Source organism: Gracilinanus agilis, chromosome 4 (genome assembly GCF_016433145.1).
Source record: "Gracilinanus agilis isolate LMUSP501 chromosome 4, AgileGrace, whole genome shotgun sequence".
NCBI lineage: Eukaryota > Metazoa > Chordata > Mammalia > Didelphimorphia > Didelphidae > Gracilinanus > Gracilinanus agilis.
In genome coordinates, this window is record NC_058133.1 from 470,522,133 (window position 1) to 470,549,401 (window position 27,269).

The following is a 27,269-nucleotide window of genomic DNA, read 5'->3' on the forward strand; positions in this document are numbered from 1 at the left end:
ACACACACACACACACACACACACACACACACACACATTCTCTCTCTCTCTCTCTCTCTCTCTCTCTCTCTCTCTCTCTCTCTCTCTCTCTCCTTTTGCTTTCTTCTTGTTCTTCTTCTTCTTTTTGTTCTTCTTCTCGTTCTTCTTGTTCTTCTTGTTCTTGTTCTTCTTTTTCTTGTTCTTGTTCTTGTTCTGCTTCTGCTTCTGCTTCTTCTGCTTCTCTCTTTCTCATTTATTTTTTTTCGGGGAGGGATGTGTTTCATGAACCTTACTTCCAGGAACATTAATAGACAAAGGAAATGGTTATTTTGTGGAAATCACCATTCTCCAAGTCACAGAGCCTGGTCTGACTCCATGTCTTCATGTTAACCACTTAACCTCCATCTAAGGTGAGTAAATCCTACCTCTGGACCCATGACCCTTTATCTACCATAAACACTAGCTGCGTCTAGTCCTCATGCACTCTATCTCCTAGGGTGGGATGGAGTCCTGGAAAATACAACTTGTATTAAAAGAAGGGAGAGAGTATCTCCTGAATTGCCTGCTCTACTTGAACGAAAGAATGAAACCCATTATTAGGGCCATGTTACTCTCTCCTCTATTCACATGAATACATTTTAAGAACTCCTATTCATTTCCCTACCTAAGGCAAGACCTGGCTACCACTCTTCTGCACACCCCATGTCCATTACTTTCCCTCCTACTGTTCTTCCAAATCCTTTCCCTACCCATCCCTCCCTCACAGCTGCAAACTAGGCATATCAAGAATGGTGAGCTAGCATCTGTTGTTATATTAACAGACTTTGCCCTCTTGACATTCCAAGGGACAGGAAATTTAATGTATAGATAAGTAATTAAATCCTCTCTCATTTGTAGAAAAAACAAGAGAACAAAAAGTTATAAGGACATTTTGTTATGGAGTTAGAAATAGTTTATCTTTTCTGAATAAGTTATTGAAAAAGGTTAAAAATTTGATACTAATTTTTACGTGACTATGATGGATAGGATTTTTTGAACTGGTACTGTCAGTCTAGAAAATAAAGGACCCTTTATTGGCGTCTTTTGTTGTTGTTCAGTAAATTAGTTGTCTGACTCTTTGTAACCCCATGGACCACAGCATGCTGGTGCTGTTCATGGGGCTTTTTTGGCAAAGATACTAAAATGTTTATCATTTTCTTGTTCAGTGGATTAAGTCAAACAGAGCTTAAGTGACTTGTCCAAGGTCACACAACTAGTTTGTGACTGAGGCTGGATATAAATTCAGGTGTTCCCAACTCCAGGCCCAGTGTTCCATCCACTGAACCATCTAGTTGCCCCTCATTAATAAAAATTGTGGCCGCAGAGGTATTCACAAAGACCTGTTAGTTTCAGCTGTAAGCAATTTGTTTTTTGGTTTTCTTGAGGGAGTCGGCACTTATCACAATGCTTGATACTTAGGTGCTCAATAAATGTTTATTGATAGATTGATTCCTTACAACAAGCAGTGGCACGTAGCTACACACACACACACACACACACATTTATATGTTATATATACAGTGATCCTGTACACCCTACATTTCAAAAGGTAAAAGAATGCTTTGAAAGTTATAAATTATAATACAAAATAATGATTATAACTATTATAATTGCTATTTCTTATATAAATTTGTACTCTATCCAATTAGCTCCTATACTATACCTGTAGCTAGGTGGTGACATAGAGTGCCTGGTCTGAAGTCAGGAAGACTCACTTTCCTGAGATCATCTTTGGCCTCAGATACTAGCAATGTGACCCTGGGCAAGTCACTTAGTCCTGTTTATCTAGAGATATAGATACAGAGATAGAGATAATCTAGAACAGGAAATGGCAAACTACTCTAATACTTTTGCCAAGAAAACCCCAAATGGGGTCACAAAGAGTCAGACATGACTGAAATAAAACAAAAATAAACTTATAATTAGGGACAAGATACTCCCAGGGTCATAGATTTAGAGGTCCAACTCCCTTTGTTTTAGAGATTTAGCAGTCCTAGAAAAGTTGAGTGAACTTGTCTAGAATCACGTAGCTAATAGATGTTTGAGGCTGAATTTGAACTCTGGTGTTCTTGGCTTAGGTATAATACTATTCAGTACACCATTATGTCTTTTGAAGCCCAATTTCATGTATAAGAAAGTAGAAATACATGTCTGGTTTCTCTCCTGGCAGCAGAGAATAATGCAATGACCCAATCCAAATATCTTTTAAATACTTTCTGGCCTTTTTTATTTCCTTGGAGTTAGATTGATGTTCCTATGGAATTAAATGCTGATTAATCAATTAATCAATTAAATCTTGATTAATCAAATTTCATTTAGTGAAAAACCTGTGATGTAAGATTGTGTAGTACAATAGAACACTAGATATGGTAATAAGTCATCTGGTTTCAAAACCTGAGTCTGCCACTTATTTTTCCGTGTTACCTCCTGTATATTCCTGAATAACCTCATGGTTGTATTGGATGGCCTCTAACAGGCCTCAGGAAGACCTGAGTTCAAATCTGGATTCAGACATTTATTAGCTGACACTTAGACACTTAGACCCTGATGAGTCTCTTAACCAGTTGGCCTCAGTTTCTTCATTTGTAAGATGAGCTTGAGAAGGAAATGGCAAACCACTCTAGTATCTTTGCCAAGAAAACCCCAAAAAGGGTCACAAAGAGTTGGACATGACTGAAATAACTGAACAGCAACTACAAAAGTCCCTTTAAGTTCTCAATTTATGTTCTATCATTTCCTAGGCACAGCGTGCTACTGAAACCTATCACCACAAACTGAAGGCTCACTGCTATGGAAAATAGACACTGTGCCACCCAAAGTCGTGCTCAGTAGATCAAGTTACCAGGGACTATGAAATAAAATCATGGCCCACACTGATTAGCTTGGTGATCGCATCTTTTGATACTTTAGGCCATGCCTATCTATCAAAAACACTTTTTAAAAAATGGCTCAATTTAATGTTTTCAAGTTCTCTTTTAAACAAATCAAATAGAATTAGACTGCTTGATTTAAACATATACATAAGCCAATCAATAAAACAGAGTAAACAACATCAAAAAGAATGGCTGAATATATTGTTTTCTCCAAATCAATAATGGGAGAAATAATGATATATTGCAAAGCAATTGAGTGACTTGAGAAATAAATGAGAAAGACTAACAATACTCCTTAAACAAGACAAAATTTCAAATGCTTTATGACATAATGGCTACTATTTAAAAGACTACCATTAAAAATGTGGTATATGCTGGTGATGGAATACTATTGTGTTAAAAGGAATAATAAACTGGAGGAGTTCCAGGAGAACTGGAGAGACCTCCAGGAACTGATGCAGAGCGAAAGGAGCAGAGCCAGAAGAACATTGTACACAGAGACTGATATACTGTGGTAAAATTGAATGTAATGGACCTCTGTACCAGCAGCAATGCAATGACACAGGACAATTCTGAGGGATTTATGGTAAAGACGCTACCCACATTCAGAGGAAGGACTGCAGGAGAGGAAACATATAAGAAAAACAACTGCTTGAACGCATGGGTCGGGGTGGACATGATTGAGGGTGTGGACTCGAAACTACCACACCAATGCAACTACCAACAATTTGGAAACTGGTCTTGATCAAGGACACATGACAAAACTAGTGGAAATGTGCATCGGCCATGGGTGGGGGGAGTGCGGGGGGTGAAGGGGAAAGTAGGAGCATGAATCATGTAACCATGTTAAAAATGAATATTAATAAATGTTTAAAAAAATGAATACTATTTTTTTTGTGGGGGGGAAGGGAGGCAGGTTGGGATGGAGATAGGATAGCACCATTCAATTTAGATTTTAAGGACCATACTGTTTATAGTCTCAATGGTACAGGAAGAACTAATACTTTATTATTGCTTCTTTCTGAGTCCTGTATCCTTTTAACTCTGACAGCAGAGCCTTCTTAATCTCATTCTGTGTTGCTCATCAGGTTGTTTTCAAGAGGTCTAATATTCCTGGACAATATGGAATAATGGGACAGCTAGGGGTGCAGTGGATAGAATGCTGAGCATGGAATCAGGAAGATTTCTCTTCCCAAGATCAAATCTTGCCTCAGACATTTATTAGCTGTGTGATCCTGGGCGAATCGCATAACCCTATTTGCTGATATGTAAAATGAGCTGGAGAAGGAAATGGCAAAGCGCTCCACTATTTTCTCCAAGAAAACCCCCAATGGGGTCAGGAAAAGTGCACATGACTGAAAACAATAAATGGTCTAATTGATAAAGGTGCTGGATTTCAAGTTAGAGAGCTTGAGGTCCAATCCAATTAGGCTACTATATTTTACTGAGTCTCCATTTCCTCAACTATAAAATTAGGGGGTTAGATTAAATAATCTTTAACATCTTGTTTAGCCCCAAGTCCTATGAAATGGCCATATTAACCTACCTGCATTTTCGTAAGGTATTTGAAGGTGGTTTGTGCTATCCTTGTAGAGAATTATAGAGAGATGTGAGCTACAGGATAACACCTTTAAGTGAATAAAGGACAAGCTGATTCATTGGGCTGAAAGGGTAATTAGAAATGTATTTATATCAGCTTGGAATGGCTCTCTAATGGAAAGTCCCAGGGATCTGTCCTTGGCTTTTTTTAATACTTTTTTTTTTTTTTAATTGGCAGTTTGGATGAAGTTTGCTGGTAACAAGGATATTTGCTAAATTGAGAGGAATAGATAAGCACACATTGTTGAGAATACAAAAACTGATTTATCTTAATGAGAATTTCATTCTTCAAAAAGTAGAGAAAATGATAAGGAAAATGCTTTTCCATGCCATATTCTGATCTAAAAGGAAGAATGTTTACTGAAGTAGAAATGCTAAGAGCATGGAAGAAAATGATGACTCCATAAGAGTCCATGATAGAGGGGAGGAAAGTCGGGCAAATTGACATATACCCTAGTTCTGGGAAGAAGATATTTCAAAGTGTTCAGAGAAAAGATAAGATAAGATCATTTTAGACCAAGACCTAAAATTATACAGCAGAGTTTGTTCAAGAGGGAAAGAAATTTCCCAAGAATTAAATTCTGAAGACATAGACAAATGATTCCACTGAGGAAAAATAGGGAAGTTGTCTAAAGAGATGAATGTGAATGCATAGGAAACTCATAAACTTAGATTTTTTTGGAAGATATGTATATAGATATAAAGCAAGGACAAAGATAAGAAAGTTCCATTTCCTTGGCTTCAGTTATCTTTTCAATTTAGATCATTCCCAAATTGATATATCCATCTCAAATATCTCTCCTGAATTTGAGGCTTACTGTCTTCTGCATGTTTCTGTCTACATGTCCCATTGAATTACTATGTTGGTGTATGAGGTGTTTAGGAAGGGATAGCACCTCTGGTGTGAAGGCTTGGTGAGCCCTGAAAAGGGCTATACATCATCTTTGGTTTCCATCTGTCACCCAACCCTCACCTGTGGTTCCAAGAGGCTGAGCTTGAGCAATGGCCATACCTCAACAAAATCATCTCACCAGTGGAATAAACTAGGTTGAGGGTTAACTGTTGGGCATAAAACCAATTGTTGAATTGGGAGATATCTACCCCAAGCATGAGAAGACTTTCCTTAGTGGAATGGGTATATGAGAACAATTTGTTCCAGTGGCCATGAAGGCAGCTGAAACGTGCTGTGGAATGCTTAGAACTTCATCAGATATCAAAGACACCAAAGTCATCCACTGCATCCTGAGCAATTGGCAGTCATGTTGACCTTCACCTTGCCATTGGACTTTGATGGTTCTGGAAGAGAGAATGAGGCTGACAACTTTGTGCAATTCTGCTTCACTTAAATCCAATTTACTCACAAGCTGTGACATGGTATCATTGGTCCTCTTAGAAAATGAAGGAGAAACAACAATAACAACTAAAAACATGCAAAAGGGAATCTTGTTGTCTTCCTTCATCTATTTCAGACTTCTCAGTTTCTGTGGAGGCCATCTCACCCTCTCATTGATTTTGCTTCATGAATGTGCAAGCAACTTTCTCTGTGGGACCCTGGGGAATCCATACTCAATCATTTGCTAAAGTCATTAAGCAAATATTTATTAGAAAGCTGTTTTTATGTAATCAGCTTTATATAATTCATAAATTATATGTATATAAATACAATTAAGTAAATAAAATATATAAATTATATAATCAAATCAGTTAGGAAGCATCTATTAAGTATCTACTAGGTGTCTGATACTGGGTGAGTGCTAGGAATGTCAAGACAAGCAAAAAAAGTCTTTGCTTCAAGGAGTTTATATTCTTTTGAAGGAAAAAAGATATTTAGAAGCAGTATAGACAAATTAGATACACTCTGTTCCATAAACATACCTCTGCCTTTCTGCTCTTTCACTTCTATGTTTCCACACTGTTTCTATGGCCATAATATTTCCCTCTTCTTCCACCTTTTTGAGTTTCTACTCATCTTTTAATACTCAAGTCCATAGAGTCTTCCACTTAGCCTCCCTTTCGGTAACAAACATTTCTTTGCACATCACATAGCACTTTTTTTTTGTACCATTCCAATATCCATCCTATTCAATTCATGTATTACAATGCATTATAATTATCTTTGTTCATATTTTGTTTTCTTCCTAGAATGAAAGTTCAATGAACGTGGGGATTTGGTTTTATATAAAATTTTAAACTCCATCAAGCATAGCATAATGCTGTTAAGAGTAGGCATTCAAATCATGTTTGTTGAATTGACTTGATTTTACTTGTTCTTTCTCTCTATTACTGTGGGAGCAATGAGCCCTTAAGTTTCTTAGTCAGTAAACATTTGACTCAGTTACCAAGCAGGAGGAGATAGTAAACAAGGGCAACATCAGTTAATGCCTGCAAAATTTTACAAAGCAAGATTATATATGATTTTGAGAAGAATCTTTTTAAACAGAAAGAAGCCTTTAGGAGGTAAAAACTACTTTAAAGAATGCTTTGCAAGAGATACAAAACTCAAGCCAAGTGCATAAATAGGACAAGAAATGGAAGAAAAATGGAAAAGATCTGTAGAGATTTCTATATAACACCATCTCTTCAACATCAAGGACAATGGAAAAAGGGGGAGGAAGGGGGGAGAGAGAAAGGGAGAGAGAGAGAGAGAGAGAGAGAGAGAGAGAGAGAGAGAGAGAGAGAAAGAGAGAGAGAGGGTTGCAATATATTAACAATGAGAAAGCATGGAGAAAAATAGTAAAAAATACCATCAACTAATTGTATGATGCGCTAGTCATGTGGCAAGGGCATGGGATGACATTTAGACTGTATGACTGGTACCTTTGTAACATGAGAAGAAAATTAGGAAGTCTTCCAAGACACTGGGTAAACTTCTGATGGTGAATTTATGAAAGAACATATACAAGAGTTAAAAAAGATAGGCAAACATGAATGGGTAATCATCTACTTTGATGCTAGAAACTTATAAATCTATGAGATCATAAATCCATTTTCATATTTTACTATTACTACTCTTGTTGCCTTTGGACTCATACACATAGATGTATATCTGTATTCTTGTCACCAAATCCTGATCCTAATCTCATAGTCAGATTACTGACTTTTTCTTGACCCTGAAGAACACTGGTTCTTGACCCTGGGCCACTGGTATTGGCCTCCACCAGTCTGTACCAAACCAGGGACATTGGGGTGCCCAGTTCTAACATATATTCATATTTTTGCTTCTTTTATTTTTTAGAAACCTTTCCTTTCTTATCTCTAAAAACTTTATTCTGTACTATTTTCTAATTATAAAGGCTAGCTCTGGACAATGATTCCTCCTTGTCTTAGAGTCTACAACAAATTCTCTTTGAAGCAAAAATTTTCCATACAAGTCCCTAATCATTCTTAAAGCAGGCTGGAGTGGGTTTGATATTACTGGCTTTTCCACAACTTGTGATTTTATATTTATACGTATTAAGTTGTATTAATTGGTTCCAGATTGAAATCATTCCACTGGATCCCACTTTTTGGGCGGGTTACTATTTTGATAGCAGTTTTAACTGTAGTTGCTAAGAGTCCTGGTGCAGACCTCTTCTGGTTTCTAGGCATTTCTTCACAATTGATGTGGAATGGAAAAAGATATGCATATGCTGTTATTCACTTTACTCTTTTAGGTCTGTAATATCTTCAAAGAATTTCAACAAGTTCCTAAGACATGACCTTCCCTTCCAGAAAATCATGTTAGCTGGGCTCGCCTGACTCAAGCTTTGCTTTTCTAAGCATCCTTTTTTCTTTTTCTAAGCATCCCTTCTCTTGATCTCTTGCAGCAGTTTTTAATACTTTTCCTATAAGTGAAGTTAAACTAACTGGCCTGTAATTTCCTGGTGTGTCCCTAAGCTCTCTCTGAAATAATGGCATTATGTTGGCTCTTTTCCAGTTCTTCCAAGGAGTGTGTGTGTGTGTGTGTGTGTGTGTGTGTGTGTGTGTGTGTGTGTGTGTTTTAAAATGCAGAATTGGAAATGCAAGAGAAAGCTTCCTGTCTCCATTCTCCTTAGCTTCTTCCATGACATACTACATGGCTTGGCCTCAGTGGATTTGCCATTTTAATAACTTCAAACTGCTTAAATATTTTCACAAATTTTTTGTTTCTATTGCTAAAACATGCATATTTGATCATTTTTCATTTTGACAGGGGACACCCCCAAAGTAAGTAAGGACTTCTACTTGTATTGCAAATTCTGTCAATGGGAGCAGAATTTCCCAAACTAATTTGGGAATGCTCTGGGACTTGAAATATATTGACAGAATCCATAAATCTTAGCCCAGGGGGCCCTCTCTGGGATAAAGGGAGATTGGAAAAAATCTGGGTTAAAATAAAGGAAATTAAGCTGATATTCATACAAAACATCATTTAACATAATAAATATTTTTGATACATACATCATTTCATATTGAATATTTTGGAGGTAAAGCCATTACTAGCATGGACATATTTTCTTACTGAATCCCTATGGACACCATGTGGAACACTGGAGTGATACAAAACAGTTTGGGAACAGCTGAATTAGAAGCTTTGTTTGAGGAATGAAACGTTAGCAATCTGGTCAAGGAAGGAAACAAGTAAGTTAATGTTTTCTATATTGTGAATTGTTGAAGATAACACATGAAAAAAAGAACTTGGAAAGATGCAAAAATAAGTGGAAAGAACACTGGACTGGCAGTAGGGATACCAACATTACGGTACCCTTTGTGCCCCTGGGTAACTGTCATATTGGGGAAATTGCTTCATTTTCCTGGGCCTCAATTTCCACATCTGTAAAAGAAAATGGTTGGACTAACTGACCTCAAAATTTTCTTCTGGCTCTAAGATTCTGTGAGCTTTGGTCTGCTTACATCATTTCTAGGCAATATGAAAAGAAGGAAAATGCAAATAATATATTTAGGGAAGGGAGCTAATTCACTTTGAGTTGACAATACTGAAAAGCATCTAAGAGAAAGTAAAGCAAATTAGAAATGAAGATGCAATATTTTCAATTTATATTACTCAGCTTGGGCTTATTTCAATATTCTCAAGATTAATATCTGAAAAGATCTTTCTATAAACCAGTCTTCCAACTGTGAAATAACCTTATGGAAGGGGAAGTATTCCCAATAAGATATTTAAATGAAATTGGCTCTAGTGTTTGTGTGTATGTTTATATATAAATATCTTATCAATCCTATATTATCTACATATAGTATAATGGTACATATGTACACAAATATATTTTATATATATGTATATGCATGTAGGAATAAAGAGAAAATTTCATAATAAATTTATCATCTGTATAAATCACTTATGTGGCACAGTCTAAAGAACTGTTCAAATTAGTTTCTGTTGAAGAAATTTATATACTAAAAAAAATATCATATAAATGATGCATAATATAATAACTATTAAATATATACCATACAAGTATTATATTAATAATATGTAAATAATATAATATATTAAAATAGTATTGATGTATTATAAAATAATTTTAAAGTTAAATCAAAATAATTTAAAATAATATAGTGTTTATTGCATGGCTGGCATTATACCAAGTGCTTTATAATTATTATCTTTTTTAATTCTTATAACAAAATTCCAGGAAGTAGGTGCTAAGTCTATTTTACTTTTTCAAATGAGAAAAGGAGGCAGAGGCTAAATGACTTGCTCAGAGTTGCACAGTAGGAAGTGTTTGAATATGAATTTGAACTCAGGTCTTCCTGACTTCAGGCCTGGTGATCTATCAATTGCAATTTTGTCCTGCTTTTGAATATGCCTGTTTCATGAAATCTGTGGGAATCTTTGCTATATAGTTTTAATTTTTTTTGGTAGAGATATTTTTGATAATAATATTCAGCTGGTCCCTTTTCACCTTGAAATTTCATATATGAGTAAACAATATATATATTTAAACATAAATATACACATATGCACACATACAAGCATACACACAAACATACATTATTTATTTCTATCTGTACCACCCACATCTAGTACAGTGCTTGGCACATAATAGGTACTTAATAAATGCTGAAAGATTTATGTGTGTGTGTTTTGTTATACCTGCAGAGAAGCTTCCCTAATAGGCCCTTCCTAAATGTGGAGAAATATTCCAAGTCAATAAATAACAAGACAAATTATTGATTCTAACTTCATATAAGCAGTAGAAGCAAACCTTTGTGCAAATGAGCCATCTTGATTTTCTAACTCAGCAGCTATCAAGTTCCTCAAAGCTAAATGTTTCACAAAGACCCACTAAGAGGATTTCTTTGTGTGGTTCATGAAATATATACCATGATTCCTTATTTTAAATTTTAACAAACATCTATCAAAGAACACTAGTTATTTTAGTTGCCTTTAAGTAACATATACATGAATGTGTATTCCAATTTATGTATACATATGCACTAATATATACATTTCAAGTTAATTTGATAAGTGTGCCTAATGTATACTAGTCTCTTGGGTTATATAAAGATTATCAGATTTAAAGCAAGAAAGACTCATATGGATTACCAACTTTGACCTCTTATTTTATATATGAGGAAACAGGCTTGCACAAGTAAAGTAATTTGTCCAAGTTCAAAGGTAGTAAAGAGTATTAGAATTTGAACTCTAGTCTTCTGGCTTCAAAATGTATGCTCTTTCCACTATCATCAGGCTATCAATTAGGATATTACAGTACAATTGGGAGAAATAAGACTAATACATTAATAATAATAATTCAAGATGTTGTTGTTGGTGCTTTGTTTTCAAAGACCAGTTGACATCATGATGAGTGATTTGCTCGTGAATTGGATTATGGAGTTATACAAAGTCATCAGACTCATTTTCTCTTCCAGGATCATCAAAGTCTAGTGACATGATAAAAGTCAGGATGACTGGTGATGGCCCAGGATCCAGTGGCTGACTTGGATGTCTTACCAAGCTCTAAGTACTCGACAAAGTTTACTTCCACTATCTTCATGGTCATCGAAACAACTTATTTTCATCCATCTATTTCTCTTGGCCAGGTCTTCACATGCTTGGGGTACATATGCCTCTCAGTAACCAACAGGTTTAAAGACTGTTGTCTACTTTCAATCTTCAACCTAGGTTAGCCTGTCTGCTCAGGCAGTTATAGCTGTAACATAGCTATACATGCTATAACTTCTTGGAGCCACAGGTGAGTTGGGTGACAGGTAGACACCAAAAATGGATGAGTAACCCTAAAAAGGGTTCAGTAAGCCCTCTCACCAGAAGCGCCAGTCCTTACTGAACATCCCATATGCCCTTTTAAGGTGAAGTTTAACAGAAGAGGTGGCACTGAATAGCCCTTGAAGGATGGCTAACATTTTATAAGAAGAGAATGGGGTAGGAGGAATAGTGGGCAGCATTTTAGTCAGAAGAAACATGTCAAATGGACCAGCTTCTACATATCAATAGTTAAATATTTATATTGCACTTTTTTGCCAAATGTTTTTCTTACAACAATTCTTTAAGGTAGACAGAATAAATAGGAAAATTAATGCTAAAACCCTAGATAACTTCCCCATGATCACACATTGGCCATTAAGAGTTGGAGGAGGATGTAAACCCAGTCCTGACAGGTGATATAAGAGAAAAATATCCACATATACATTATCTATGGAATTTATGTTGGAAGACATAAAGACAAAGAAAAGGACTTATGTCAGTGCTTGAAAATACTTATATTTGCCATAGATTTGCATCTTGAGGATTTTTAAGAGGTCATGATTTAAATATAAAAGTCAATTCATCCATTTATAAAGTATTGTTCTTAATGTATAATGTGCACTCTTATAGGTAGTAACTGGGTAATAAGATGCAAGGACAAGTGAGGCATAGTTCCTGCCCTCAAAGAATATCAAATATAGTAAAGAGAAAAGAGAAGTATATAAAGAATTGTAATAAAATTGTAAGGAGGATGTCTATAATGTGTACCTCATTTCCCACAAGCCCTGGGTCAGAGGGGAATAAGTCTTATTGGGGGAAAACTTGACTTAGACGGTTATGTCTGAGCACAAAGAATGCAAAAAGAAAGCTGGGAGATATTTTCAAATAGATCGAAGTGTGACCATAACTTAATGGAATGTAGCCATGGTGACAGAAAGGATGGCACCTGGGTGTAGGTAGCAGAACCAGGAGTTGGGTAAAGAATGCTGCAAGACATTCATGTCTTGAATTACATGTCAAAAAATATGGCATGAAATAGCACCCATCTTCTTCCCCCTACAGTCCTCCTACTTGCACTGGAATTGATAGTACCTTACTAGCACCTGTGGCAAGATTTACTCATACCTGTCATGAATGAGTGACTATTATTTCCCACTTTTGTTGAGTTAAAGATACTGAAGGGTTAATCAGAAGTGAGATTAGTGTTCCCTTAGAGACATATGTTGAGCTATGGCAGCTCTTTGGAAACGGGGGTTGTGAGTTGAATAACTGATTTATTTCTACATCATTGACTTATGCTCTTTCTGTAAATGTCTTTGCTTTGAATTTGTGGTCATCTGGTTTGGTTTAGCAATTGAAGTATCAGTGGGGGCTCATCAGTGGCTTTAAAGAGACAACCACTTCAACTGGATCAGGGGACCTGGGGCAAATGATAAAGCACAACTACAAGAGGAAGTCTGAAGAGACCTCCAAGAGATATAACTAGAAAATTATGAGAAGCTATGAAATTTGGGGGAGGGAGCAATTATGTCCAGTTGAGGAGAAGGATATGAAACTCTACAAAGCTTCAGTAAAATGGCAGTTGTCTACATAATAAAAGAAAAGTAGAATCTGTCCTTTGGATATTTTTATCTACATGGCCTCAACCAATAAGACTCAGTATTTGTAATCTTCAAGATGACTATTTCAGTTTTTGTCTAGTTTGCTGTGACACAAATATTGCAGATTTAACCATTCTTTTGAGTTATTACCCAAAGTCAACAACACTTGTCTCAGATAGACAGTGCTACTCTGATAGAATATCTCTTTTACCAGGCATCTGTGGAGAAAGAGATTTAACTCATCAATGCATCTTCTGGTTAAATGAAGTTTATCCCTGCTTACATGACAACACTCCAGCCTTTTAACCTTGGATGGAAAACTTTCTAAAATGAAACATACATTTTGTTGTCTATTAAACAGAGCATGATATTGAATAAAAATCTGGGTAAATAATTTAATTGATTATATACTCAATCTTCTCATTTGTAAAATGGGGGTGGGAGTGGGCAGCAGATGATTTCTATGATCACTTCCAGCCTTAACATACTGCAGTTCTATAATGGAATTCTCTACTGTAATGATAACATGATTTTCTTAGCGATACAGGGTCATTGTAAACTTTAGTTACTATTCTGTGTTTTAATACAATTAATACTGAGATGGGTAATTGAGTTCTATTTATGGTCATTTATCTCTATGCAGAATATCTCTATTCTATTATACCTTTTGATTTCTTTGCTTGCTTTTTAAACATTTTAGTCTCTTATTCTTTGTAAGTATCGCATATGAAATGTACGTAACTCCTACAAATAACAAAATAATTTATAGTCTTATAGGATTACAGAGAAGAGTATGGCTTGTTCCAGATTAAAATAAAAATGAGAAATATTTAATAAATTAAATAAAAATACAATTAAACATAGATAATATCACATTTCAAGACTGTCAATATGCTATCTGAGATAGCCTTATATAGGGATTAATGGCCCTCATTTCTATTAGAGTTTGATGCCACTGCCGTAGAGAAATGAGAGTTTAAGTTATTTTTCCATTGTTGCAAAGCTAGTATATATCATGGGCAGGAATTGAATACAAACATTCCTGACTCTAAGACCAGCTTTGCTACCATGCCACCTTTCCTACTATGTTCTAATTTGCTGCTTCTAAAATGTGATGGGTTGGGGAATAAGATATTTTATTAAATTCAACAAGCTCTATTTAAGGGCAAACAATGTGCAAGAAATTATGTTTGTTGGAATTGTGTTTAAAATAAGACTAGTATGAGTGAGGACCTAAGGGATTTACCTATGAGTAAAGTGCATAAGTTTTAGTACATGTTTCATAACATCTGTTTGAGCCCTTACCATACCATTTTCCTTAAGTCCCTTTTGTATACCAGACCTGAATGTTATTTATTGACTTTGATCCTCAAGAATTAACCTTTTCCTACTTTCCTGCTATAGACTTAGGCTTTTCTTATAGATTCTGTGGCTTTTTCTGAATGACCTAATTATTTCATTTTTTGCCTATTGGGATCTCATTTATTACTTTGGTTCTAAATTGTGTTCTGAATGGCTGAAGTGGGTATAAAAGTGATCCTGAGACAAAAGGGGATTATTATCAAATAATATTGGATACAAAGTATTACCTTACATAGTTCATATTTTAATTTTAATTGTTTTCTTTTAGTAATAGATAATCTATCTGATGTCCAAATAATTGATTGGATAAAAATAGATGTCCTTTAAGCTTCCTTGGAATTCTGAGATTTCTGGTTAATTTGATCAGCTAACGAGCCCCCAAATTGTTCAGTTTAGCAAAAGAACAAATTGGTGGCCTATCGAACTCATTTGATCAAACATTCATCTAGAATTTCCCATGCCATGAATTAGGGGAATACTATCTTTCCTTTCTCTACATTTTTCTTCCAGGTAGAACATTATAGAAGTGCTTTAATTCAGATCCCAAATATCATTAGGTCTCAGTTCACAAGGAAGACAGTGCTGAGGAAATTTGTGGAAATCAAAGTGAGAATTAAGCTACTTTAGGTAGTGTTATAAGTGTACCCTTTCAGCTATGTTTAGCAATATTATAGTCAATACCTGGCACAAAGTTACTCTCTCATTGTTTAGAATTGATGGTTATCTAAGGGATCAGAGATTGAGGGAATGACTTTCTATTATGAACAGGGCAGGACATCTTTGAGGCAAAACTGTGGCCTCCAATGAGACAGACAGGCTAGATTGTTTATTGTTATTGATGGAGTAGGATTCCTTCAATTAAAAATGGACTGATTTCTTCAAAAATAATATCCCTTCCATTGACTTCAGAGATGATAAACCTTAGAACACAGGAGTCAAGATATTGCTTCTTCATGTGGGGAAAGGGCTAAGGAACAACTCTGGATACTATCAAGAAACTACATGGCTAAGATCATGCCACCTGATTTGACCAGCATCTTATTAGTATTATTTTGACCTTGCTTTCCTTTTCCCTTTGGGTTGTAAAGGGAAGCAGAGGTCTCTATTATTATTTTTTTAATTTTAATTTTATTTTGAATATTTTCCCATAGTTACATATTTCATGTTCTTTCCCTCTCCCCCAAATCCTCCTCACCCTCCTGTAGCCGATGCACAATTCCACTGGGATTTAAATGTATCATTGATTAAGAACTAATTCCATATTATTGATAGTTGGACTAGAATTATTGTTTAGCATCTACCTCCCCAATAATATCCCCATCAGCCCATGTGTTCGAGCAGTTGTTTTTCTTCTGTGTTTCTCCTCCCACAGTTCTTCCTCTGAATGTGGCTAGTTTTCTTTCTCATAAGTCCCTCAACTTTGCTCTGGATCCTTGTATTGCTGCTAGTAGAGAAGTCCCTTTTGTTCGTTTGTACCACAGTGTATCATTCTCTGTATACAACGTTCTCCTGGTTCTGTTCCTTTCACTCTGCATCAATTCCTGGAGGTTATTCCAGTTCACATGGAATTCCTCCAGTTCTTCATTCCTTTGAGCACAATAGTATTACATCACCAACAGATACCACAATTTGTTCAGCCATTCCCCAATCGAAGGGCACCCTCTCATTTTCCACTTTTTTGCCACCACAAAGAGCGAGGCTATAAATATTTTTGTACAAGTCTTCTTTATTATCTCTTTGAGGTATAAACCAAGCAGTGCTATGGCTGGATCAAAAGGCAGATAGTTTTTTAAAGAGATCTCTATTATGACTCTGTTGTCTTCTGGAAAATGAGCAGTAGGGAATATAGTGACTCCTTTTCCCCAGGGGCAGAAGGCTACTCTTCTAGTGGACAGGAGAGCGACAAGAAACCTTTTTCTTTTATTTCTTGTACTCTGTATTTTCTAGGAGTGGCAAGTCCTTTTGGTCTTAGAGAAGTATTGATCTCTGTTCTCTTTTAAGGGATATTTATGTGTCATATATTTAAGATGATCATTTCTGTGGTCCAGACTTGTGAATTCAGCAGTATAAGGGAGTTCTCAATTCGCTCTCTGTTACAGACATCATCTATAAAATTTACAATCTTAGTTCCCTGCTGCATTAAAGGTTTGTGACCCTCAGTCACCTAGCTTATATATGCCAGAGGCAAGATTTGACCAAAGCTTCCCGACTCCAATTCCAACCCTCTATTTATTACATGTTGCTTTTGAGATTATTGTTAAGAATTGTTTTTAAAATTTCATTATTTTGTTAGATTTGCGCGTTTTTAACCAAGCTAGATATTTCTTCAATAATCCAAGTATTTCATAGGTCTGAATTTATACTAGATTTGCATGTTCATTATTGAACATTGAACTAAAAATTTCTCCTTTGGTCCATGTGTCAGATAGTTTCTATTCAACATTTTTTTTCACTTAAGCAAAATTGTGTCATCATTTTGTGGGTTTAACCTTCCAGGCATTCTAATATCTGATATTTAGAAGGGCTAAAGAGTACTGGCCTTCAATATATTTGGATATAGCAGGCTCAGAACCAGTAAAGAGTTCCTATTTCTCACTCTGGTTTTAATTCAAATATGCAAGAATGCCCTGTTCTAGTTAAGACTTGGGAAAATACTCTCCTGGACAAAGGTGTCCCCTGTTGCTCCTCTTACTTGTCTCTTCACCAATACTTGCCTTTCCTTGATTGAAGAAGCAGCTTCCCCAGAAATCACACCTGCTGGGAACTCAGGTCTTACTAAGGGGACATGGCCCTTTCCACTGACTCCTTGCCTTTGGAGGTGACATCTCAGGACAAATTATTGAAGGGCTACTAAACCAGAGGGATGCTGGACCTGCCTGTGAATATGGATTTTTCTTTTGTGTTCTTTACTGATTTTGCTCACAGAACATTCCATGACATTAATGAATATCTTGTGCACCAAAGGTCCGATCCATGCCTCATTCTTTATTCTTCTGGAATCGTTCAGAGAAGGGTATGTGAGAGGGTCAGGGAGGTTCACTGCCCAAATGTTCCAATGGAAGGGCCTGGTAGAACCAGATGTGAAATGGACCTCCCCAGAGTGAAGAATATGCAGTTGAGGAGAGCCATTGCACATATTTGAGGCGAGAGTTTTTCTAAAGTAGCTTTGGGTTTGCCATGATGTGATATTCCACATCCAAGTCAAAAAGTCTTTTGGGATTATATGTCAAAACACGCATGCTATCATTTCTGCTTTTAAAAGAGCATCTTTGAAGTAGAAAGCAGCTCTCAGTAGGCTAATGAGTCCCAGCATAAGGAACTGGGCACTGCTTACTGTGGTGTGTGCTGTTTAAGAAAGAAAATTCCAATCATTTAAATTCAGGTGTCATGCAAAACTCCAGCCAGAGTTCAGATACCCAAGTATTTTGGTTAAAGACTTTTTAACAAAAGATTTAAGGCATAACATATAGTTCCATCAATTTAGAGCAAGTTTGTTTTCATGACGAGAAATGTCTAGAGAGAGTTAAAACTATAAAATTCACAATTCCATCAATAGTAAATAAACCCAAAGGGACACATTAAGATAGTATTCAGCCATTACTACAAATAGACTTAAAACAAACAAACAACACAAACTAAAAAATGAACTAAAAAAATGAACCTTATTTCAAAATCTGCCAAGACCTGAGACATATTAAAAATAATAGTTATTAGTCATCACTGGGCCAAAATGCAAATAAATTCTTTTTAGAAGGATCCAAAAATCTTTATGCTCTAGATCTGGAGAAACATAAAACTCTGCTTGAGAAATTTTTAAGCGATCTTCTAATTAATCACAGGATTTTATAGCCTCTCACAGGCTGTAAGTTAAACTTTAACAAGGCAGGGCCAAAGGAAATCCTGGTGCACCGAGTATGGCTGGGTCAACCAAATCAGACCTTATGTCAAGCAGCTGCTAGAGACAGAATAGGCCATGAATCTAGATGGTGGCACTTTAATTCTCACACTGATGAAAAGGGGGAGGGTGAAACATGCAAAATAGCCTACAAACTGATGGGGAAAGCAATCTGCAAGCAAAGTATTTCTGTGAGGCTTGACAAAAGATATGGCGGGCAAAGCAGTATGGTGGGAAGAGCACTGGCTTTGGAGTCAGAGGTCCTTGGTTCAAATTCCACTTCTGACACTTAACACTTGGTATGGCCCTTGGCAAGTAACTTAACCTCCATGGATCTCAGTTACCTCATTTATAAAATGAAAGGGTTGGATTAGGTGATATACTGATGTTCTCTCAAACTGCATTTACAATCATACGTACATTTGTCCATTGTGATCTCTGCAAAATGAATACTATGTGGTCATTGTGTGATCTCTTATAACATGCTCTCCTACTCAGGAATTTTCATTAAGAGAAGAGATCCAAGAACTATCATGTAATACTTGAATGATTTTAAATATTTAGAGTCACTTTGTTTTCTGGTTTTCCTTTCTTTTGTTAAGAGAGGGAGATCCCTAAAAAATTCTCTTCAAGAAAATAACATCTAAAGAGAAAAGAGGCTAGAGCAGGATAACTAGGTAGGATATGTATCTCTATTTGTATTTATATCTAGCTAGAATATGTATCTATATACATGTGTGTGTAAATACATTAAGACACATAGATTAACCCAATAACAAAAAAGAGCCCCCTGACCACAAATGATCAATAGGGAAACTGGAAACTCATGAGGGTAAGCCAGAATCTGTCTATTTGGATGGAAATGGTTAGTTCTACCTATTTATATTTGCTTTGTGACATTCTAAGACCAGAATACAGGAAGAAATCGCTTTGTTTTCAATGGCTAAATCAGAGAATATCACCTTGACATTATTGCTTCACTTTTCATTTTTCTAAAAATCAATAAAAACCTTTTCAGTAAGTATTTTCACCCACCTCATAAAACAAGGGTGCAACTACAGCTTGTTTCTTTCCTTTTGCAGCTGGGGCTGGAGGTGGTGAACGGATCTGTAAGAGAAGCAAAAATATTTAGAAAGAACAGGATGTATGGACTAAAAGAAAAGGCTGCTTGTTCCATTCAAAGACCATACAACTTAAGGGACTTTTTACTTTATCATTCCTGCTTTTTAGGGTCTCCCAGGGGTCCAAGCAATTCAGAGAAGCAAAACTGATTCTGGGATATTTCTGTGGCATAGCATTGTCTTGATATGTATAGGATATAAATAGGACATGCATTTATATTTCTCTATACATATACACACACGCACACATAGATTATCCCCCTCCTCCAAACAGAATAGAGCCCTCCTGATCACAAATGACCAACAGGGAAACTGGAAACTAGTTGGGACAAGCCAACATCTGTCTCTTTAGATGGAAATGGGTGCTCAGTCCATTTTATACTTGTGTACCACAAGGGGTTGTGTGAATTCCTAAATGAGGACATTTTAAAAGGACGGTGGCAGTGATTTACTATGGGGCATATCAAGATTTCCAAGCAGAATATGAAGGGTCATCTGGGTGAGCCAAAAGGGGAGAAGCCAGAAGGTCTTCCAAGCAGTGAGCCCAGCCTCAGGGCAAAAGAAATTTCCCTCAAACAAGAAAACTCAGCAATTGTCCAGAGCTTGCTAGAAGCCTTTGAAGGCTATGAAGAATTCATCCTTGATAGTGAAAGATGGGAGACCTGATTGCTCCTTCTCCACTTTAGTAGATTAAAGTCACAGAATGCAGTAACACATGATGAGGTTTTAATGTGTTAACAAGGTGTCACATGCTGTGATCCCTTTATGAGATGAGAACACCTCTCGAGTCAAGAAGGGAACAAATGATTCACTGAGCAAACAAATTAGCCACACCCTTGGGGACTTTAAATAGCTAAGCTTTGGATGAATTTCAACAGTGCAAAAGTGGGAGAGATTGCAAGCTATGAGTTGCCTATCCCTTTCTCTCCATCCCACAACTCCATTTGCCATGTAACTTTGAAGAGAAGCTTCCAAGAAGACCAATGGGTTTGGAGAGGCTAGGGGTTTTTTTCCCCCTCCCTGACTCAAGTCTTGGTTTACTAAAAGAATCCATATGGTAGAGTATGACTGAATTAAGCCTACTGAACTGGGCAAAACAACTAAAACAATTATTTTATTATTACATGCAGTGGGGAAGTATGGTTAATTATTTAGTGTTTCTTTGTCATTTTAAATTTTGCTGTTAGGCTATTTCTATTTTTTAATGGTAGTTTTCCATAGAAAGATAATTTTTAATAATTGTGCCCTGAGTTGATATTTTTGCAATACAGTGATATGTGAGGAGGGGTACTTGTGGATAACTGATTATACCATATTCAACTGTCTGGGAAATCTCCTTTCCAAATTGGTGATCAAAAGAATCACCTAGGGGCTTAGAACCTTTTTTTTTTAAGCTTCCTGACTTTACAGGAAGAGAAGCCAGATGGAGCTGGACCCTTTATGTTAGATGAAAACATTCATAAATTAATCTCATTATCTTCAAGGAGACATGTCACTCTTTAGGGATTTGGGTTTTTTTCTTCATTCCTTGAAATACAAGAAAGGAAGGGAATGGAGGCAATGCAATAGAGTGCTGGAGCTTGAAGTCAGGGAGACCTGAGTGCAAATTCAGCCTTAGAGTCATTCTAGATGTGTGACTCTAGGGAAATCACTTAAATCTCTATTTGTCTCACTTCCTTCCTCTGTAAAATAATAGCACTTGCCCCACAGAGGTGTCATGAGGTTCAAATGAGATAATAATTGTAAAGTGCTTAGCATAGTGCTTGACACAAAGTGTTATATAAATGTTAGCTATTATTACTATTATTATTGTTGCTATTATAGTAAATTCAAATACCGTAATTTGCTCAATCATTCAACACTGGATGGGCACTGACTTTATTTCTAGTTCTGCGCTACGACAAAAACTATTGCTAAAATATTGTACTTATGAGTCTTCTCTCTTTTTCCTTGATATCTCTGCTATACCTATAGTTTGCATTGTTCCTTCCAGGATCATCCCAAGCCATGGATTCATGGTGCTGTAATTGCATAATTGATGGCTCTTGAATCTATGCAGAATTCTGAAAATGCAAAAGACTACAAATGCACCAGAGGCAAGCAAAGCTATTGTTTCTGGTATCTAGCTAAGTGCCTTAAATGTGTCAAAGGATGTGTCTCCACAGGTGCTGGGGATAAGTCTAGTTGTAACTAGTGAAAGCAACCCACTTTTCTTGTTTTAAATAGAATGGTTTATACCATAAACATTTTTCCTACTCTAATGGGCCTTTTTATAGTCTCAGTTTACCATTGCTACCCATAAGCAGTGTGTATGAAGGCATCCATGCTGGGAGGCTGCAGGAACCTGCTTTTGAGGAGACCATATCGTGTGTTGCCCTCCCATCTAAGTTGGAGCAGCCTTTTCCATTGGCAGAATAGCCAGAACTATTTGTGTTTTAAAAAATAACACTTGTTTTTTTCTGTCAGAGTCCAGAAGGCGAACATCTCTGAATAGCACTGATACCATAAATTAATCTGGGTAGAGGAGGGAAGGAAACCTTTCCCCTTTCTTCATTTTAGACCCTGTGGCTGAGAGAATTGGGTTTGGGTTTTTAAAAAATAATTACTATATTGTTCTTTCTGTTCTAGGCATTGGTGGCAGAATCTCTGGAACTGGGAGCATGAGCTACAATGATTTTTGAAGCAGGATCCCAGTCTAGATATTGCTAATAACCCATCAGGGAATCCCTGAGAAGTGGAAGATGCTAGGATGCAATCCCGAGGGACTTTGGACTTCGAACTTGGTCAAACCATGAATTAGTCTGGGAACGTCATCCCTTCTCTCTAGAGATTGAGGTGGTATAAAGGAGGATTACATCTCACAGGTGTCAGAAGGAGTGTTGGTATATTTATTCTTGCTATACCTTTGAAGTAAGTACTTTTTGTAAAAGCTAATATGACTTAGTGTGGTTAAATTGAATTGGGATTTAGGGGAGCCCTAAACTTGGAAGCATCCAGTTGGTAGAGGTCGGGGCTAATGGTGGAGAGACCAGAAAGCTCCAAAAGCCTTCAGGCAGGAGGGGCCAGGACAATCTCTGTTACATTACAGTTGTTGAGTTATGTGTATTTTCTTCCATGAAATGTTGGCCATAATCCCTTAAAAGAAAAATATACTCTTGAATAATAACAACAAAACTCCTAGCAGTAATATGGTTGGAACAAAGAGTAGTAACTTTATGGCTATCATTTTAAACTGCTTTTCAGAACGTAGAGATTACTGTATGTATAGGTCAGCTCCAATGTATCTGTCCTCCTTTTTCTTCAGTAAGTCATTTTCTTTTTCCTCCTTTCATTTTTTTTAAACCCTTACCTTCTGTCTTGGAGTCAATACTGTGTATTGTGTTGGCTCCAAGGCAGAAGATTGGTAAGGGCTAGGCAATGGGGGTTAAGTGACTTGCCCAGGGTCACACAGCTAGGAAGTGTCTGAGGCCAGATTTGGACCCAGGACTATCTCCAGGTCTGGTTCTCTATCTACTGAGCCACCCAGCTGCCTCTCTCTCCTGTCATTTTTACAAATTTGTTGAGTGTGAGATAGGACCTTAGTATTGTTTTAATTTGGGTTTCTCTTATAATTACTAATTTGAAACATTTTTAATATGATTGTTGATAGGTTGCCTTTCTTCTTTTGGAAATTGCCTTTTTATATCCTATACTACTTATCTGTTGGAGAATAATGTGGAAAATTCTTAATTGGATGTAATCAAAACTGTCTTTTATATTTTGTGATCCTATTTCTTACTTCATCAAAATGCATCCTTCTACTCATAGATGGGAAAAGTATCTCCTTTTCCTATTATATCATCTGCTTATGATATACCCTTTTACATCTAGGCTATGTATCTATTTGGAACTTATTGGGGGTATAGTGTGTTATATGATTGTCTAAATTTAATTGATTGCAGACTATTTCCAAGATTTCTCATCAGTTTTTTGTTGTTGTTGTTGTTGAATTGTGAGTCTTTACTTTGTTATTTGGAATTTACCTTTTTGAATTTTTAAAATTTCTACTTATACTTGAGGTTTGGTCTTGGTTTTTGATAGATGATTTTATAATTTTTTTGTCTACAGTTCATTAGCTATTTTTTATATTTTTTATTGATGAAAGCTAAATTTCCCCTGAAGACAACTTTGACTGCATTATAAAAGTATGTAGTTCTAGTATGCTGTCTCATTGCTGTTGTTTTCCTTAATGAAATTACCCATTATTTCTATGAGTGCTTGATTCAATTATATGTCCTTTAGTATTAAAGTATTTGTTTTCTATAAGTTCTTTATGGATTATAGTTTTTTATTTTTATTGCATTGTTTTATATTTTAATGTGAGTTACTTGAGGACAGAGATCATTAAAATTTTTTTTTTAATTTCTTTGGCTCCTCAGTGTTTATATAGTGTCTGGCTCAGAGTGCTTAATAAATTGTAAGGATTGGCTGTAATGAGTATGCTTAATCTTTCTGTTTTTCTGTATTTGATTATGAGGATGTAAGGACAGTCAAATTTTTATAAAAGTGTCATGTACAGTTGAGAAAAAATATATGATCCTTTCTATTCCTATTTAGCAATTTCCAGAGAACAAATTATAGCTAACTTAAAAAATATTCTATTCAGGTCCTTAATTTATTTTTTTATCTTTTCTTCATATTTGTGTAGCTTTAAAAGGGATGCAGAGAACCCCACTATTATAGTTTTTTCCATTTATTCCTCTCTGTACTTTGATCTCTTCCTGTAACTATTAGATGCTACATCATTTGGTATATTTATATTAAGTATTGACGTTATTTCATTATCTATGAGGTCTTAAAATATAATGTAGTTTCTCTCCTTATTTTTTTAACCATGTCTATTTTTACCTTTGCCTTATATGAGATCATGATGGTTGTCTCTACTGTTTTGAATTTACTTGAAAAATAATTTCTGTTCCAGTCTATTATTTTAAATCTGTATGGATCTTTATGTGTCAATGTGTTACTCATAAACATATTTTTGAATCCTACTTTCTAATCCATTTTGCTATTCTACTCAATTATCTGGTTGAAATGATTTCAATCATATTTAAGTTTATGATGGTTGAATATGTATCTCCCTTCACCATAACTTCTTATACCTTTACCTCCTTTTCCTTACCCTTTCAAAGAAGGATAGAAAAAAGAAGGAATTTGATGAACATTACTAATCTATAATTGAAATTCTCTTATTTCTAAACATATGTCCCTCCTCCCTTTACCAAGGTGAGACTGTAGGTTCTGGTTCCTTCTTTAGCAATATTTAATCCCTCTTCTGATAAAAACTTCCAGAAGTGAATTTTGTTTGCTTATTCTTTCCCTAAATCTGTTCTCCTCATCCTCGTCCCTACCTATATATCCATGTAAAATTTAATGTACTTCTTCACCAAATAATTTTTGTGTGTATGTGTTTATGTATATCTTTTTAACCTTTCATTGTCCAGTTCAGATTAGCATTTTAGGAGATACCCACTATGTCCATCCCTTCCTACAAGTTGTATATTGTTTTAATGCACCAACATTCATGCATAAGAGTAATTCACTTTTTCTTTTTTAATGTATTAGATTGCCCTTCTACTTTTTCCATTCATAAAACCAAAAGGATAATATAAAACTGCACCCAGATCCCATATTTATCTGATTTAATACTTTTCATGATCCTTGAAGAATTTATATTCTAAAAGGACATTTGTTTGTCCTCCTCTCCCAATTAGAATATGAGTGTTTTATTATTGCTTTGTGGTTTTCAATTTATTGATTATATTTACCTTTTGTTAGGATTGTCTTGATTCAGGTGATTACATTTAAAAGTTTCTATTCATCTCTTGTAATTTCATCAGGAATGCTCAAAAGCCCTCTAGTCTGTGTATATGTGTGTGTGTGTGTGTGTGTGTGTGTGTGTGTGTGTGTGTGTATATGTGTGTGTGTGTGTGTGTTTGTGTTTGTGTGGTGTATATCTCCACCCACTCCACAGAATTATACTTTTTTTTTTCAGGATAAGTGATTTTTACCTATAATCTTATCAAGTTTTTATTTTGTTGACTTGATTTTATTCTCTCTTCTTTTTGTTCAGATTGGATAAAGGTTTATTAATTTTGTTAGATTTTTCAAAGAATCAGCTTTAATTTTGTTTTTCATACCTATAGTCTGATTTTCAATTTATTTGTTTCTCCTCTAATTTTCAAGGTTTCTTCTTTTGTACTTCTTTTGAATTTACTTATTTGTTAAGTTTCTATCTTTTAAAAATGCATATTCAATCCATAAATCATTCCTGTTTTATTATTGTGGTATTTTAAGGATATGTATTTTGCTCTAAAAACTGTTTTAGTTGCATCCCAGAAATGCTCATATTAATTTCACATAATTATTGTTTATTCTATTATTTGACCCAGTCGTTATTTAGAATTTCATTATTAATTCTCCACTTAGGTCTTTGTCTTTTTTTTTTTATGTGGAGTTCCCTGAATTACTATTTTATTTTGTTATCTTCTGTAAAAGAGGTATTTAGTATTTTTGAATTTTTGAATTTCTTTGAAACTTCTCAATGCTCTAATATATTGTAATTTTTTGGGGGTAAGGTGTTATGTGGTACTTGCAAATTTTGTGCATTCTCTAGTAGTCCTATTTAGAAGGTCTCATAGTACTTTAATCTCTAATTCCACTAACAATTTGCTCAAATCTGCTTTTTTCTTTTTTCTTTCTGTTAGATTTGACCAACAATGAGAGATGAACTTTATTATATAACAATAATAGCGATTTTTCCTGCTGTGGTTCCTTATTATATCATGTGATTTCCTTTTTTTATCTCTTTATATTTTGAATTTTGTTTCCTTTTTTTTTTTTTTTTTTAAATCCTTGTACTTCGGTGTATTGTCTCATAGGTGGAAGAGTGCTAAGGGTAGGCAATGGGGGTCAAGTGACTTGCTCAGGGTCACACAGCTGGGAAGTGGCTGAGGCCGGGTTTGAACCTAGGACCTCCTGTCTCTAGGCCTGACTCTCACTCCACTGAGCTACCCAGCTGCCCTGCCTTTTTTTTGATAATATGATTGCAATCATTGTTTTCTTGTAGCTTGAAGCATAAAGTTTTTTCTTCTTTTTGGTGGTGTTTTGTATTTTCTTTCAATTTGTATTGCTTTATTTTCAGTAATCGCAATTTCTGAGCAGTTTTTTATGTTATTTAAAAAATAATGATCAGAAGTTTTTTATTTGTCAAGTTATGGGAGACTTGTCATCTTCAGATTTTCTTTTTGAATCTTGTTCTTCAAAGTCAGTGGCTTTTGCTTCTATTTATGTTTAACATTAAAATCTTTTGTTTTTCTTCCATAGTGTCTTTCACTTCAATATATAGGTATTCATAATCTATTGTTCTTTCTTTCACTTCTTTGGGAATACTAACCATAGATTGAAGTTTTTTACTCTGCTATTTCTGCTGTGTAGGACACTAGTTCTGCTAATTGCTCCTTCTTGAATTCTACTGTAAAAATTATTACTCTTTGGGACAGGTAGGTGGCTCAATGGATAGACAGCCAGGCCTGGAGATTAGAGGTCCTGGGTTAAAATCTGGCTTTAGAC

The 27,269-nt window shown here is 35.6% G+C and overlaps 1 protein-coding gene across 1 annotated transcript in view; it reads right to left on the minus strand.

The window, feature by feature from the left end:
* Window positions 1-27,269, minus strand: part of SPAG17 (sperm associated antigen 17) — a 260,151-nt gene that overhangs the window by 192,840 nt on the left and 40,042 nt on the right. The window contains exon 3 of the mRNA XM_044675536.1: window positions 19,573-19,644. Within this exon, the coding sequence (XP_044531471.1) occupies window positions 19,573-19,644 (72 nt within the window). The remainder of the gene's footprint in view (window positions 1-19,572; window positions 19,645-27,269) is intronic.